The sequence below is a fragment of the Cryptomeria japonica genome, chromosome 10 (assembly GCF_030272615.1).
Source record: "Cryptomeria japonica chromosome 10, Sugi_1.0, whole genome shotgun sequence".
NCBI lineage: Eukaryota > Viridiplantae > Streptophyta > Pinopsida > Cupressales > Cupressaceae > Cryptomeria > Cryptomeria japonica.
In genome coordinates this window covers 237,256,827-237,274,847 of record NC_081414.1, presented here as the reverse complement: position 1 = coordinate 237,274,847, position 18,021 = coordinate 237,256,827, and the positions used below count along the sequence as shown (strand labels likewise).

Sequence of the window (18,021 nt, the reverse complement as noted above, 5' to 3'; positions counted from 1 at the left end):
AACTCCATACGGCCAACGCAGAATAGAATAAACTCACTGAGTATCCTACCCTCTCTTGAAATAAGGGAATCCCTAATGCTATTTTCTACGTTTTGATCAATGGGGATAACCTCAAGGTTTCTTTTGTCAGGTCTTGACTGTGGGATCTCTCAGTGGCTTTATGTGTTTATGCTGGAAACACAAGGGGACTTACGTTTGATTGGCAATTCCATGTATAAATTCCCGGGGACCTTTTACGGTTTTCCTTCAGGTGACGTTGGTTAATTTGAAGCTGATTTAGCAGGACTACAGATTTCTAAAAAAAGGGATAAAATTGGGAGGAAAGAAAGGAAGGATAGGGAGAGAGAGAACTGTAAATTCTAACTAGGACAGCGGATTCAATCAAGCAGACAGACACCTCCAGGAAACTAAATTAGGCATCATCAGTCATTCAGACACAATGTTTGCATAAACTTAGTGCAATCTTCAAAGGAGAAACCAGATTTTCATATTACCAAATACGATATTAGAACTTCTACATTCATGATATGTATATATTTGATAATCGAACTGAATCATAAAATAGCCCAGATTAACCATGCGGAAAGGAAAAAAGCAATCAGCTATCCTCTAATGGTATGGACTGTGAAGGTTCTATCAGATGCTTGGTAAAAACTGCTGTGCGAAATGAATAGACATAATCAAAAGCTTTCAAAATTAAGTGAAGAAGGAGACCATGCACTCACAAGGAAACTTGAAAGTAGTTTTAATCCATTGTATTAATTCTTGCAAATTCCTTCAGAGCTTTCGCAACAATCCAAGAACTTCCTCTGAAATGAGGGAAAACCAGTCCCTTTAAATAGGTTTCCAAAAATGGATGAATGGCCAAGATCTAATCTAGACAAGTGGCCCAGATTCATCCTTACAAAAAAAAGGGGGACCCACACCCATAAATGGGGGGTAAATATCAACAACCACCCCAAAGGGAGCAATAACTACCCAAAAAAGGATAATTACAACAATTGGAATAATCCAAAAAAAGGTGTACAAAAAACTTTACAATATGTTGACCAGAAGTCAACTGTCACCTTTTTGGGACAAAAGTGCACTTTTTAAGACTTGGAGGGAAAAAGGCATTTTTGAGAAACTACTTTCTCTATTTTGGTTTCACATTCTTTCTGTAGAAACTGGTCTTCGCCATGCAGGTATTCCCGCCATAAATCACGACCTGCCGCTCGTTCCTTGCGGACATATTCCTGAAACTTGATGCATAATTGGAAGAGGAAACTAAAAGGTGGCATGGGAGGGTGGCGAATTTTGTACTACATGCCTTCGAGATACTGGTCCACGTGCCTTAAACCGTCCTTCCAGCTGGAGCGATTACGCTCGAAGCACAATATGTCTGAATGGAACTGACCAGCAAAACTCAAGTCTTCAATAGAATAAGAAACCTTATCTGCTCCCAATCTTTCCTCCCAATCCGGCCGGATTACACTGTCGGATAGGTCATTTATCCACCCCGAAACCATTGATCGGAGGATGGTCTTGCCTAGTTCTTGCATGTTCCCCAGAATTGCCTCACATGCGTCATTTTCTTTGTCAATAATTTCCTGGGCGTCGTTCTTCATGGTGACGTTCCAGTACCATTCCTTGAGAACACTGATGCCATGGGGATCTAGGATGTCAGGTAGTGTGGGAATCTGTGTGTGTGTCCAGAAAAGAGCTCTTATGAGGGGAAGGGTAGAGGCCGCTACTTCATGCATGTGAAGGGATTCCCTCTTTACCTCCAACAGCCTGACTAGAGTGAGCTCTCGATGGAGAGCCATTTCCTTTACTTCTTTGAGGATCTGTTCTCCCTTTTTCTTGATATCCTGCACCCATTCCTTGACGGCCTTTGCGGTATCCCGAATTCCTTCAAATTCAGTTGTGGTCCTTTGCGCCAATGCTATTGGGGGAATATGGGATTCGGAGGGGTTGTGTAATGGCCGTAGGAGCTTATCGATGTATCCCTCGGCCTGTTCAGCACGGGCCCGATACATATCCTTTTCGGCAGTGATTTCCTCAAGCTGTCTGAGTATGTTCTGCACTGAGTCCTTAAATTCCTCCTTTTCTTACTCTTTTGTAGCTCGTCCGATGGGGACAGTCGTAATGCTATAATCTACCAGTGTTATTTGATCTGCTGGCTTGTCCACGAGCGGGGTGGCAATATGAAGAGTGCGGTTCCTTTGCTCATCCCTGGTTATCTTAGAGTATGTTCTTGGTTTCTTCTTCCCTTTAGCTTTTGCTTGATCCATTCGTGAGAAGATGTCCTCTAGATCGATGGGTGCCTTGGTGGCGGCCCTGCGTTGAGCTCTGGCGATCAGCCACTCTTGAGGCACCGTCTGGGTTGAGGATAGGGTTAAGTTAGCACCTTGTTCTCCCATGCTCTCAACCGGCTGATCACAAATTAGCAGCTGTCCCGCCATCGGAGGGGTGAAAGAAGGAGGAAGCTCCTTGTTTGCATCTGAGTTCTCCCCTATTTCACTAAACAATTGTCTGACATCCTCCTGTGACGGTTGCTCCTTGGTTCTCTCGAGCTCATGAATCTCGTCTGTTCTTTGTTCCCCTTCGACAGTCGAGTGGTCCTTGGCTGCATGGAGGAGTAGCAATTCGTGACGGCTCTACTGGGTAGGTTCATGTACTTCGATCCCCTGGGTGGATGGGATTTCTCCTTCCTTTATTTGGTCACCCGGCTTGGTCGAATTGGGGCCCTTTTGCTCGGTGTCCGACATATCTGGTGCAGGAGGATCATTGGCTTCGAATGCATCTATGTCGCTCTGGGAAGGCGGAGCAGGTATGCAATCCAATTCTATGGCGTCGTCGGACGAACTGGGGTCCCTTGAAGATGAAGTGGCCTCTGGCCTCCTTATGGGAATCTTCTCCCTCCTTGTTCTTTTGGATGTCCGAGTCCCTCTGCAAGCCTTAGCTTTCTTTCTTTTCTCTGGTTTCTCAGCTGATGTCCTTTCGTCTTCGGAAGACTGAGAGTCGAAACTGCCCATCAAATGGTAAGTAAACTGGACCCCCTGGTGGACTAGCCTCTCGATCTGGAGATGTAACCATTGATCTGTGTATCTTGCCGGGGCTGCCATAACTGCTTCGAAATCCGTGATTGGGTCTTGAGACCAATCAACGCCTGGCAAGAGGTGCCTTACTGCCTCGAATTCTCGGACTTGGAGGCAGTTCCCCGAGTCTGTGAGCTGATCCGGGACCTGACGGTACTCAAAGAGTCGCATTTGCTGCACACTCAATCTAGAATATTCCCGTCGCCTGACTTCGTAGTCATCGGAGCAATTTTTCCAATAATCTTCAATTGACTCCTTTGCTCTGTAGCGCCTACCGTAAGCTCTCTTCACCAAATTGTCATGATCAAAACATTTCCTTGGGAAATGTTCCTGTAGGCCATAAGAGGCTAGCTCTGCAAGGGACTCCTCTGCTAGGGTGGGGGTTCTCAATTGGACATCATGGCTGCCTATGATCATTGGAAATGCGAATCCAGCCTGCTTGCTCTCTCGTAGTAATATGCCGACAGGGCGTGATTGCCTTGCCACCTCCATGAGGACTACTTTATCGGTTGGGTACCGCGGAAGTCGAAGGGGGGCACCATTGAAGCCAGCTATTCGGATGTGGAATGAATCCTAAATTTCGGATGTTCGAATAACGTTTTATAAAAAGGAGATGCAGACTCCAAGTATTTCAAATTTCGCGCATTTGCCTATTTGATTTACACATTTTAAATGACCATACGCGTTAAAGCGTACTTACCTGATGGGAGCGAATGACGAGAGATTGCCCGACCTCGTTGCATGAAGTGAACGGACGATCCTGCAAAGTTTGAATCCCAACGGTTATCCTTCCTATTTAAATTTTCGCGGTTTGGCGGATGAAAGAGGATTTATCAATTTCACACAGTTCTATCCTTGGCAATCTGAATTTTAAATGGTTGACGGGAGGGTAATGCGGCGTCTTACCTCCTTGTTTTTCGGATTTGAGAGCTCTTTCAAATTTTGAAATGCATTCTTTCTAACTTTGGATTTTGGTAAATTTGGAGGCTTTGGATTTAACCTGGCTTCACTCGGTCTACACGAAATTCGGAGCTTGGACGCTATTTGCAACCATGGAGATCTCAACCTGCTCGTTCAGTTTCTAAAGAAAAAAACTTTCGCACTTCCCCTTCGCGGCTTCGGACCTGGGTTTAAAACTTCGGCTCCGTGTGGTTTGGCTCTCCGTGGTTTAAGACTTCGCTTTGCGCTAAAACTGGCTTCGTGGTTTAAAAGCTTTACGAACTTCGGACCTCCGTTAAAGGGTGTGGTTTGCGCTAAAACTGGCTTTGCGTTAAAAGCTTTACGAACTTCGGACCTCAAGCCCGAAATAAGCCCCTTGCGCCTTGCAGACTTCGGACCTCAAGTTGGAAATAAGCTCCGCGCTTAACGAACTTTGGACCTCAAGCCCGAAATAAGCTCCGCGATATAACTTCACTCTCCGTTAAAGGGTCCGAAGATGGGCGTTTGGTGTCTTAAATGGTCCGAAACTCAAACTTCATCAACGCGCTTCACTTTTGCCTCCGCATTTTCCTTCGTTTTAAAAGTTCGGACCTAAAGTCCGAAAAGTGATCGCCTTGTTTTAAACTTCACTTTCGTAAAAGTTCGGACCTAAAGTCCGAAAAGTGATTCCCTTATGTTTTTAAACTTCACTTTCGTAAAAGTTCGGACCTAAAGTCCGAAAAGTGATTCCCTTATGTTTTTAAGCTTCACTTTCATAAAAGTTCGGACCTAAAGTCCAAAAAGTGAGCGCATAAGGTTTAAACTTCGTTTTTTAAAACTTCGCTCTGGGGTCCGAAAGATGCCTCACGATATATCTTTTATCTCCGCGTTTCAAAACTTCGGTATATCTTTTATCTCCGCGTTTTAACTTCGGAGCTTAACGCGTTAAAAGGACACCGCAACCTCGGACCTCAGCACCTTTTCGGGCTTTCGGACCCTATGCATCCTTTTCATAACATTCCGCCTTCATTAAAAACTTCGGACCTGAGGTCCGAAAATCGTTCTCCCATATTTGTGATCTTGGGGGGGGGGGGGAATCTGCTCCTTAGAGAATTTTGGAAACTTACACAGAATGTCGGACCTCCCACCAACTTCGCCAGACTCCACAAATTTGGACTTGGGAGGCATCAAAATACCCAGGCGCTCGGCCGAGCAATTTGATCCTTTAGGAGGCGAAAATCATCTTTTGCCCGTTCCTCGCAAGGGTCGGGTAGCAAACTTTATGCAATTGGCCTTATAGCTCTGGGTTGGCGGGGCCCGTTGGTTCTTACCATCTTACGCCTATCCAAGGCAATCTTTTAAAATTTTGGAACAAAGCTTTCGGCATTCACGCCCGAAAGCCAGATCAGTCAGGAGGACTCATTGGTTTGTTACTCCAACGTCGATCAGCTTATGGACTGGTCACGAACTCGCTCGAAGAGACACGAGAAACTCTGTTTGGATCCTCGGGACAACGATCAAAAACTCAAAATAGGAAAGGGGGACCCTGTCAGCGACAGGGAGCGTGTGCAACGCACAACAGGTATGATTGTTAGTTCTACCTAAATACCAAAACAATGTGTTAGCATTTTAATTTTTCCTTTTAAACACAACTCAAACCGGAATAGTGTGTGAAGAAATCTCTCTACAAATTTGCAGGGGAAACTTCCTAAACTAATCTACTCTTAAAATCTAAAACAAACAAACTAGACAACTATTTATGCACGCTATACAATTTATCTTCTAGAGTCTTTGCATGTAAACAAAATGCTAAAAACAGCCTAGACCTGTCTTTTTTTATCTCAAAGGTACAAACACAAGACTGAAAGCTCACCACAAGTATTTTTTATTATGCAATTGAAATATAACATGTGGATTCACATCAACAATAGGATTCAATCGATCAAAGAAAACAACATTAACAATAGCAGGAACAAGGCATGAGAATGAAAAGGAACAATAACACAAAACCATGCAAAGTTACTCCAAAGGATAGATGGTAGAGGTTGTGCATAGTTAAACCCAGCCGAATTGGGCGGGGAAGGGCTCGAATCTAGCAGGGCCCAGCCAAACTGAGCGCGGGGGGGGGGGGGGGGGGGTGTTAATTCGAGGAGTAATTAATGACGCCTGCTAGCAAAATTTATTTATTGTTGTCATGATGAACCATTGCACCTACAATACAATAATCTAACTTCTCAACTTGAATGAAATTTTTTGCAGCATAAGCCTAGCAAAACTTCTCATTACCTTTTATATGCTCAAGGCACTTAATTATAAGCTCTCTAAAAGAAGCTTCTAAGGAAAATAATAATTAAATGATGTTTTTAAAGCTATTCTAAACTCTATACATTGCAAAGAGGCAACAATCACTAATAGCTTGAAATAGACTCCTTTTATTAGATTTAAATCTGATTTCTTCTCAAATCAGTTCGTCTATGCCAAAGAATGGCATTGAGTTGATGATTTTCTCCTTTAATCTTTTGACAAACTGAAATTGTTGTGTCAAGTACAAAGCGGTATTTAATCTTGGAAACACCATCAAAAAAGAAGAATCTTAAGTGTTCGTACATGATTTTGACTTGGCACACTTTTGTAATATTTTCACCAATATTTTAATTCTTTGTCAAAGTTTCTTGGTGGCGTAGCCATGTGACATACAATTTATCTTTAGTCACCCTTCTCAACTGGCACAATCACAAAAAAATCACAAAATTTTACTTGTTTCCTATAATCTTTCATGCTGGTCACTGTTCCTTCACTCCTCCACTTGAGTAACCTTTTAATCATGGCAAAATCACTTAAGTAAGCAATTTTCACTTTTCTTGGTCTCTTTCATAAGCTGGCACAATTTCATTATGCCACTGCCACTTAAATCACTATTGTAGATTAGATCAACCTCTTAAAAAAAGTGAAATTTTGCTAGTCAGGTTTTCAGGGTTACATCGCCATCTTGAGAACTGTTTCAAACTGGCTTTGCCATGTGAAAATGGAAACATACACTTAGACTTGTTCTTCTATCCCATGGGAGCAGTTTCATGTCCTCTTTGCTAATATTGGTACTGTTTTACGTTGTCATTGCCAGCCCTTACGACTTGGTATAGTTGCCTTGTGTTCAGCCACTTTTGGCTTGAGGCACTGTAAAGTGCAACCTCTGTCAATTTACTAAACAGTAAGCTTTCAATACACGGCAGAGTTTTGACTTATGCTTGCCACTTTTTGATGTTGTCATTTTCTGCCATTCTTCCTTCAACTCCCAACCCTTGGTACCCTTCTTTTTCTGGCACCAGAGCTCCTGAGCCATTGAAAACTCTCTCTCTCTCTCTTTCATTTGGTATTCTTCGTCCATTAGCAATATGTAAACATCATTAACTTGACAAAATAGACCAACAGTTGATGACATTGTAGTTTGACACGAAGGGCAACTTGGCTGCCATTCATAATATGATGAAAATGACACGCTAATTGACTACGATCTTAATAGCAGGCAAAATTTTGTAAGATTGCCAAATAGGATACTAACACATTGTCTTTTAAATAATGAAATATACAATGGTTACCAAATACTGTTCCATTCATCTCATTCATAGTAAAATGTGTTTTGAGTAATATGATGTACTAGACATTATACTTGAAGATTTAATGATACTGACACTGTTAGTTGTTATTGGTACTCTCAAGAAATTGTGGTGGCTGAAATTGTGGTGGCTGTCATCATAGGACATCAATCACTTAACTCTACACATTAATAAATCTAGGGCCGTTCCTATCTAATTAGAATGACTGTTCCTTCACCAATTTGCCACTGGAATGGATGCTTGTTAAATGCAAGATACATAGCACAAATTTTTTAGATGATAACACTAGAGTCCCATTTACCTACATTGGTTATCCATGGGCACTAATATAGTTTCTTTCATTCATTCATTCATATATAAAAGAGCATCTTACAAAGCCACTGTCTAAAATCCAAAAGCTTTTACTGTTTAGGAAATCTTATCATTGAGCAAGCAAAACATTCCTGCTAGACAATTAATTTGGTATTCACATATGCACTTAGCTATCTAGAATTTATTTAGTCTGCAATTTATACATTGGAATCTTAGCTTACTGTGTTATGAACTTGGGTTTGCTGATAAGTACCCCAGTAAGGCATCAAACCAAACATAAATTGTTTGTTTGCTATCATTTGGAACAGGAATGCCCCAATCAACTGATGCCCGAGATATTGAGAAGTCCCTTAAGCCACTTTTCACCCAATTTTGAACCTATGATCAACAGCATAACACAGTTGAAACTTGAACGGCATATAATGTCAAGTAATAGTTGCCCAACTTCTAAACACAAAATGCAGCTGCTCCAGTAGCTTGTTTTCAGAGATATGACAGATTATCTATGCAAGATATAATGCATATATTCAAGAAAATCTAATATATTTATTCTTTAATATGAAAATGCAAAGATATGTACAAGAAATGCTTCCTTCAAAAAAAAAGACAGTGATAAAGTACATAAATAGAATAGAAAACAGCTGCAATAAGAACAAAAGAACCAACTATTTACTCTAGTAAGTGAATCGCGAGAACCACCTTCAGTTCAAAAGCATGAGATCTCATTTCACCTTGATATCATCCTGATCTAAAGCCCTGTTTGTATCTTCCAGTTGAGATGGGGAGATATCAATTGCCTTGCTTTCTAGTTTCTCAAAGAAATCAATTGCAGAAAGATAAGATCAACTAGCACTAATCTCTTCGACCAATAGTGTTTAGTGCAATAAACAAAAGAATTATAAATGTTTGTTTTGAGATTATAAGGTTTATAACAGTGCATCGGGTAATATTTCTAGGGCAACTTTTTGTAAGCATGTTAAGTTTTAATTAGAGGACAGGCTTATTTGGCAATCTTTGGATTGCTGGACAGCCCACATGGTTACCATGATATGTAATAATTAATTGATTACCTTCTATTTTTGCACAAAGTAAGACATAAGACCAGTAGAGCACGTGGTATTGAATATTAAATGCAAAGTATGGTTCTGACTGTTGTGCACTTGTTTTGATTGCGATTTGACCATCACTGACAATTGTATGGCAGATACAACTACTGACTGCAATAAGGTACACTTTAATATCAGCAAGAAGGTATGTTTAACTACTAATTGTTTATTAGCTAGGTTACCTGGGTACAGGTACAGGTTTGGAGACGGAATTCACCAAATTTTTGGGACACAAAGTTTGATGGATCATAGATATGTCCACTTATTAGAAAATAAAAATATTGAAAGTGCAAAAATATAGATTAGTATAATAAATAATAATATATTAAAATACCATAATATTAATTGAAGATGTAATTTTTAAAACTAGCAAAATACTAAAAATAATTTGTTGTTTTTGAATTGAAAAGGCTTTCTGACAAGTATGGCCCAGATATGCTAGGCTCTCCTGGGAATTGTGAACCACATTTCCAAGAACACATAAAATCCACCATATTAAGGCAGCATGATAACAGGAACAGAACCATACTGGTACTAGTATGACAGGAAAGAAGGGGTATTTAGAAATACCAGGTATAAAAGCATTTTTATGGTACAGTTGATATTGTAGATACAGTGACCAGAATTTTAGGTTGTGGGACTAGGGGACGTAAAAACAGACTCTCAGGCATTATACTTGATGTTTAAACTTAACTTTATGATGGTTTCCATCCAGCATTCACACATCATTCAAAAACCATCAGCAAAGAACAAACTTATCATTTGTGTGACTGAATTCATAATCATGTGATTAATAAAAAAATAATCAGGCTAGAACTACTACCTGTTGACGTGTCTGAAATCGCATCGCTGCAAACTTCATACGGCCAACGCAGAATAGAATAGCCGACTGATTATCCTACTCTCTCTTGAGATAAGGAAGTCTCTAATGCTGTTTTCTAAGTTTGATCAAAGGAGACTACCTCAAGGTTTCTTTTGTCAGGTCTTGACTGCGGGATCTCTCAGTGGCTTTATGTGTTTATGCTGGAAACACAAGGGGGCTTACGTTTGATTAGTAATTTCATATACGAATTCCCAGGGACCTCTTTTGGTTTTCTTTCAGGTGATGTTGATTAATTTGAAGCTGATTTAGCAAGACTGTGGATTTCTAAAAAAAGGGGATAAAATTGGGAGGAAAGAAAGGAAGGGTAGAGAGAGAGAGAACAGTAAATGTTAACTAGGACAACAGATTTACCCAAGCAGACAGACACCTCCAGGAAACCAGGTTAAGCATCATCAGTCATTCAGACACAATGTTTGCATAAACTTAGTGCAATCTTCAAAGGAGAAACCAGATTTTCATATTACCAAATACAATATTAGAACTTCTACATTCATGATATGTGTACTTTTGATAATCGAACTGAATCATAAAATAGCCCAGATTAACCATGCAGAAAGGAAAAAAGCAATCAGCTACCCTCTAATGGTATGGACTGTGAAGATTCTATCAGATGCTTGGTAAGAACTGCTGTGTAAAATGAACAGACATAATTTAAAAGCTTTCTAATTTAAATGAAGAAGGAGACCATGCACTCACAAGGAAATTTGAAGGTAATTTTAAGCCATTGTATTAATTCCTGCAAAATTTCTTCAGAGCTTTCGCAACAATTCAAGAACTTCCTCCCAAATGAGGGAAAACCAGTCCCCTTAAATAGGTTTCCAAAAATGGATGAATGGCCAAGATCTAATCTAAACAAGTGGCCCAGATTCATCCTTACAAAAAGAGGGACCCACACTCATAAATAGGGAGATAAATATCTACAACTACCCCAAAAGGAGCAATAACTACCAAAGGATAATCACAACTTTGAAATAATCCAAAAAGGGGAGGTGCACAAAAAACTTTACAATATGTTGACCAAAAGTCAACTGTCACCCTTTTGGGACAAAAGTGCACTTTTTAAGACTTGGAGGGAAAAAAGCATTTTTGAGAAACTACTTTCTCTATCCTGGTTTCACATTCCTTTTGCAGAAACTGGTCTTCGTCATGCAGGTATTCTCGCCATAAATCACGACCTGCTGCTCGTTCCTCGCGGACATATTCCTGAAACTTGATGCATAATTGGAAGAGGGGATTAAAAGGTGGCATGGGAGGGTGGCGAATTTTGTATTGCATGCCTTCGAGATACTGGTCCACGTGCCTTAAACCGTCCTTCCAGCTGGAGCGATTACGCTCGAAGCATAATATGTCTGAATGGAACTGACCAGCAAAACTCAAGTCTTCAATGGAATAAGAAGCCTTATCTGCTCCCAATCTTCCCTCCCAATCCGGCCGGATTACACTGTCGGACAGGTCATTTATCCACCCCGAAACCATTGATCGGAGGATGGTCTTGCCTAGTTCTTGCATGTTCCCCAGAATCGCCTCACACGTGTCATTTTCTTTGTCAATAATTTCCTGGGCGTCGTTCTTCATGGTGACGGTCCAATACCATTCCTTGAGAACACTGATGCTATGGGGATTCAAGATGTCAGGCAGTGTGGGAATTTGTGTATGTGTCCAGAAAAGAGCTCTTAGGAGGGGAAGGGTAGAGGCCGCTACTTCATGCATGTGAAGGGATTCTCTCTTTACTTCCAACAGCCTGACGAGAGTGAGCTCTCGATGGAGAGCCATTTCCTTTACTTCTTTGAGGATCTGTTCTCCCTTTTTCTTGATGTCTTGCACCCATTCCTTAACGGCCTTTGCGGTATCCCGGATTCCTTCAAATTCAGTTGTGGTCCTCTGCGCCAATGCCATTGGGGGAATATGGGATTCAGAGGGGTTGTGTAGTGGCTGTAGGAGCTTATCGATGTATCCCTCGGCTTGTTCAGCACGGGCCCGATACATGTCCTTTTCAGCCGTGATTTCCTCGAGCTGTCTGAGTATGTTTTGCACCGAGTCCTTAAATTCCTCCTTTTCTTGCTCTTTTGTAGCTCGTCCGATGGGGACAGTCGTAATGCTATAATCTGCCAGGGTTATTTGATCTGCTAGCTTGTTTACGGGCGGGGTAGCAATATGAAGAGTGCGGTTCCTTTGCCCATCCTTGGTTATCTTAGAGTATGTTCTCGGTTTCTTCTTCCCTTTTGCTTTTGTTTGATCCATTCGTGAGAAGATGTCTTCAAGGTCGATGGGCGCCTTGGTGGCGGCCCTGCGCTGAGCTCTGGCGATCAGCCACTCTTGAGGCACCGTCTGGGTTGAGGATAGGGTTAAGTTAGCACCTTGTGCTCCCATACTTCCAACTGGCCGATCACAAATTAACAGCTGTCCCGCCATCGGAGGGGTGGAAGAAGGAGGAAGCTCTTTGTTTGCATCTGAGTTCTCCCCTATCTCACTGAATAATTGTCTGACACCTTCCTGTGATGGTGGCTCCTTGGTTCCCTCGAGCTCATGGATCTCGTCTGTTCTTTGTTCCCCTTCGACAGTTGAGTCGTCCTTGGCTGCATGGAGGAGTAGTAATTCATGGCGGCTCTGCTGGGTAGGTTCATGCACTTCGATCCCCTGGGTGGATGGGATTTCTCCTTCCTCTATCTGGTCACCCGGCTTAGTCGGATTGGGGCCCTTTTGCTCGGTGTCCGGCATATCTGGAGCAGGAGGATCATTGGCTTGGAATGCCTCTATGTCGCTCTAGGAAGGCAGAGCAGGTATGCAATCCAAATCTATGGCGTCGTCGGATGAACTGGGGTCCTTTGAAGATGAAGTGGTCTCTGGCCTTCTTATGGGAATCTTCTCCCTTCTTGTTCTTTTGGACGTCCGAGTCCCTCTGCAAGCCTTAGTTTTCTTCCTTTTCTCTGGTTTTTCAGCTGATGTCCTTTCATCTTCGGAAGACTGAGAGTCGAAATTGCCCATCAGATGGTAAGTAAACTGGACCCCTTCATGGACTAGCCTCTCGATCTGGTGTTGTAACCATTGATCTGTGTATCTTGCCGGGGCTGCCATGACTGCTTCGAAATCCGTGATTGGGTCTTGAGACCAATCAACGCCTGGCAAGAGATGCCTTACTGCTTCGAATTCCCGGACTTGGAGACAGTTCCCCGAGTCCGTGAGCTGATCCGGGACCCGACGGTACTCAAAGAGTCGCATTTGCTACACACTCAATCTAGAATATTCCCGTCGCCTGACTTCGTAGTCATCGGAGCAATTTTTCCAGTAATCTTTAATTGACTCCTTTGCTCTGTAGCGCCTACCGTAAGCTCTCTTTGCCAAATTGTCATGATCAAAACATTTTCTTGGGAAATGTTCCTGTAGGCCATAAGAGGCTAGCTCTGCAAGGGACTCTTCTGCTAGGGTGGGAGTTCTCAATTGGACATCATGGTTGCCTATGATCATTGGAAATGCGAATCCAGCCTGCTTGCTCTCTCGTAATAATATGCCGGCAGGGCGTGATTGTCTTGCCACCTCCATGAGGACTACTTTATCGGTTGGGTACCGCGGAAGTCGAAGGGGGGCACCTTCAAAGCCAGCAATTCGGATGTAGGAGAATCTTGGGAACTGAATAAACCAGGCCCCATACCTCTGCACTAAAATGGTAGCTTGCTCCGAGAGCCTTATGTGTAACCCTCCCTGCATTAGCCTGACTAGGCGCATTGTGAAGGCGTCGTTGACACGTTCGTACTGTCCAACCGCGTAAGCCGGGCTGCTCTTTTCCCTTTGAGCTATATCCTGGTAGTGCAGCTGCGGGTAGCAATCATAAACCTTTACCTGACCAGGCCCATTCCCGATCTCACCTTTCATTATTAATCCTGGCAGTGGCTGGTTCTTTGCGAACATATAGACCAAATAGGAGGTCATGGTGAAATACTTCTTTGTCTCAAGCTCAATCAGCTGAGCGTGGATGTTATCACTTATGATCTGGGCCCAGTCAAACTTAGACTTTCCGGAAAAGACCTGTTCTGTAAAATAGAACATCCATTCTTCAAAGTAGTTGGACTTAGGGAGTCCCATGACTCGGCTAAGTAAGGTGACCATATCGCCATGTTCATTATGAAAGTCACTTCTGGGGGTCTTTTTCACAATCCTGGTGCTTGAAGGCCTTTTTTCTTTGAACCATTCTTCGTTAATTAGTGCCCTGCATCGAGCTGGGTTCATATCATACGCCCCCTGTGCCTCGTCCATTGTTGTAGCTATGGGATTATTTGGAAAGGGGATATCAAATGCATCGCCGATAGCCTCAGGGGAGAAGTCAGCAATAGTGATATCTTCCAGAAGCACTAATCTGGACTTTGGCTCGTAATGCCGAGCAGCTTCCACTACTAATTCATAGTTCTGGATTGCTGGAGGAAAACCTGCTGCTTGGGCGATGCCACTTTCCAGCATTTGCCTAGGCCTGCCATATGCATTGGGTGAGAAGACCCGATCCCTGAAATCCTGAATATCAATGTGGCCAAGGTCGGTGTCACCAATGTTGTCCCAGATACTCTGGACCTTTGACTCTCTTAACCCTCCCCTCTGATACTGATACTTCATTCTTTCAACTTTCCGTGGGATGTCTGATTTGGATGCTCGTGAGGTTTCTGCTGCAGCGGGTGTTTTTGATGATTCTGCCGCTGATTTAGGCATTTATCCTGCACAGCCAGACACGGATTACAAGGTGACACGAGAATGACGATGCGGGTTAGATAATAACAGAAGTGTTTCAACAGACCGAGATTAGTTTAAATATCACTCTGGGCTAACAATCTGATTAACTTCTACAGCATCATATTCCTGAAGATTTATGACTAAGCATTCTTACTCTCGAATTTTTTGGATTAATTTTAACAAAGGCAAAACATGAGAATTTTGAAAAGAGATGCAGTTTCCGGCCAAACCTCGGGAATGAGTCCTAAATTTTGGATGTTCGAATAACGGAGATGCAGACTCTAAGCATTTCAAATTTTGCGTATTTGCTTATTTGATTCACACATTTTAAATGACCGTACGCGATAAGGCGTACTTACCTGATTGGAGCGAATGATGGGTGATTGCCCGACCTTGTTGCGCGGGGCGAGCGGATGACCCTGCAAAATTTGAATCCCAACGGTTATCCTTCCTGTTCAAATTTTCGCGGTTTGGAGGATGAAAGAGGATTTATCAATTTCACATGGTTCTGTGCCTAGCAACCTGAATTTTAAATGGTTGATGGGAGGATGATGCAGTGTCTTACCTCCTTGTTTTCGGATTTAAGAGTTCCTTTCGAATTTTGAATTGGAGGTTTTCGAATCTAACCTTCGCGGGTTTGCTCGTCCTGACCTCCGCGTTACACACCGTGCCTTCTGCGTTAATGTTTTGCTTGCTTTTTGGACTTCGTTTTTAAACTTTCGCCTTGGAATTTCGGACGCTTAGGGTCCGAAAACGTTGTTTGCCCGACCTTGTTGAAGTTCGAACGCAGGGGTCCGAAATGCGTTGTGTTTGCACTGCGTTAAATCTTCGCACTGCGTTAAATCTCAACACTGCGTGTCGTTCGGAGCTTAGGGTCCGAAGTACGCATCTTAATGTCGCTTTTAAAACCTAATACTTGGTCTTTTTCGAAGCTTAGGGTCCGAAGTGCGTTTTGATATGTTTTAAAACCTTAACACGCCCTTTTCATTCGGACGCGGGGGTCCGAAGTATGCATTTCGATGTTGCTTTTAAAACCTTACTTCGCCCTTTTCATTCGGAGCTTGGGGTCCGAAGTGCGCCATTTGATATGTTTTAAAACCTTAACACGCCCTTTTCATTCGAAGCTTGGGGTCCGAAGTGCATTTCGATGTTGCTTTTTAAAACTTAACACTTTGTGTTATTCGGACGCTGGGGTCCGAAGTGTGCCATTTGATATGTTTTAAAACCTTAACACGCCCTTTTCATTCGGACGCGGGGGTCCGAAGTGCATTTCGATGTTGCTTTTAAAACCTTACTTCGCCCTTTTTATTCGGAGCTTGGGGTCCGAAGTGTGCCATTTGATATGTTTTAAAACCTTAACACGCCCTTTTCATTCGGACGCGGGGGTCCGAAGTGCGTGTTTCGATGTTGCTTTTTAAAACCTTACTTCGCCCTTTTTATTCGGAGCTTGGGGTCCGAAGTGTGCCATTTGATATGTTTTAAAACCTTAACACGCCCTTTTCATTCGGACGCGGGGGTCCGAAGTGCGTGTTTCGATGTTGCTTTTTAAAACCTTACTTCGCCCTTTTCATTCGGAGCTTGGGGTCCGAAGTGCGTGTTTCGATGTTGCTTTTTAAAACTTAACACTTTGTGTTATTCGGACGCTGGGGTCCGAAAACGTTGTTTTGTTTTAAAAGCTTAACACTTTGTGTTATTCGGACGCGGGGGTCCGAAGTATGCGTTGTGTTTTAACTTTATTTAGCCTTGGTTGAAATTCGGACCTAAGGTCCGAAATGGCTATTCGCCTATATGCTTTAAAACTTAACTTTCACTGAAGTTCGGACCTAAGGTCCGAAATGGCTGGGCAGTGTTATGTTTTAAAACTTTAACTTTTTGGAAATTTCGGACCTAGGGTCCGAAATGCGATTGCCACCTTATGCTTTCAAAATTTTGAATTTTCACCTTCGGACGCTTAAATCCAAAAGGGGGAGCGCATAACGTTTCCCTTTTTACCTCAACTTGACTTTCGCCAAGTTCGGACCTAGAGTCCGAAAAAATGTTTGCATTACGTTAAGCTTTGAAATTTGGGACAAACTTTCGGTATTTACGCCCGAAAGCCAGATCAGTCAAGAGGACTCATTGGTTCATTATTCCAACGTCGATCAGCTTACGAACTGATCACGAACTCGCTCGAGGAGACACGAGAAACTCTGCTTCGATTCTCGGGATGACGATCAAAAAACTCAAAACTGGAAAGGGGGACCCTGTCGGCGACAGGGGGCGTGTGCAACGCACAACACTACCCTCTTTAGAGATTAAAATAAAATAGGAAAAGTCATTAAATAAAAAGAAAAAGAAAAAGGAAAAAATGAGCAATGAGGAAAAAAATGGTAGTTAATGAGTTGCACGTAGTGGAAAATACGTAGGCTTTTCATACATCTTAACTGTGGCGGATTCATTTCAAGCCCTCAAAGGATACCAATGTTCATATGACTAAATGAAAGATTAAATCTAAATATGATATATTAACATCTAACCAAGATTCATGAGATTTCCCATGTAACCCTGACATAATGCTTGCAAGAGGCTAATGCCATTGCAATTAGGATGGCCAAAGAGTTAAGGTAGCCACAAGCCAATTACTCATAGCCCAACTTACATTTTTTCCAAATACCTCAAATCTGAATTGTGGTAGGAAGAATATATTCCTGATAAACCCTTTAGAGATCAGGAAACAAAATCTTGATTTGCAACTTTGAAAGTGAAGTAGGTGAAAACCCTAATGCAGCCCTAATTCTACAATAGATCCTTAAATTTTCCTCCAATTTCTTTCAAACTCATACTATAGTATCTTAAACATGACCTTGGAAAAGCCTTTAAAAATCAAACAAAAATTTGCTAAATCAAAAAGATATTCACTTCCCATAATGACCTACAAAATTCAAAAAATTCCTTTTGCCTTTATGCTATCAAGACCATGCTTTGGTAACACTTGTAATGAGACAACTCGCACAATAGAAGAATATAATAGGAAATGTGTTGTAAATACTTAATAATAATATGCCACTTTGAGGGGGCATACCTCCAATAGTCTTGTTGATGGTGTTTTCACGCACTATGCAATGCAGAATAAAATACTAAGTATCTTATCCTCTCTTGAACAAAGACTCCCAAATGCTAAACTACATGACCAAGTGGAATGAATCCAAGGTTCTCAAATGCCAGGTCTTGACGTGCTCTTGGATAGACTGAGTTGTTTATAATGTGATATTGTTGGAATCACAAGGTGGACTTAAGCTGAATACTTGAATGCTCGAATGATGCTGAAACATGGGATTCCACTTGATTTGGAAAAAAAGGGAAAAAGGATAAGGGTTTAAAAGACTATTCTAGCTCGAAGAACATAAGAGAAA

At 42.1% G+C, this 18,021-nt stretch overlaps 1 protein-coding gene across 1 annotated transcript in view; it reads right to left on the bottom strand.

The window, feature by feature from the left end:
- Positions 1–8,148: 8,148 nt before the first annotated feature.
- The window catches only part of LOC131055442 (methionine--tRNA ligase, chloroplastic/mitochondrial), a 111,673-nt gene continuing 101,800 nt past the window's right edge, over positions 8,149–18,021 (bottom strand). The window contains exon 5 of the mRNA XM_057989925.2: positions 8,149–8,302. Coding sequence (XP_057845908.2) covers positions 8,150–8,302 — 153 coding nt within the window. The 3' untranslated portion in view covers position 8,149. The remainder of the gene's footprint in view (positions 8,303–18,021) is intronic.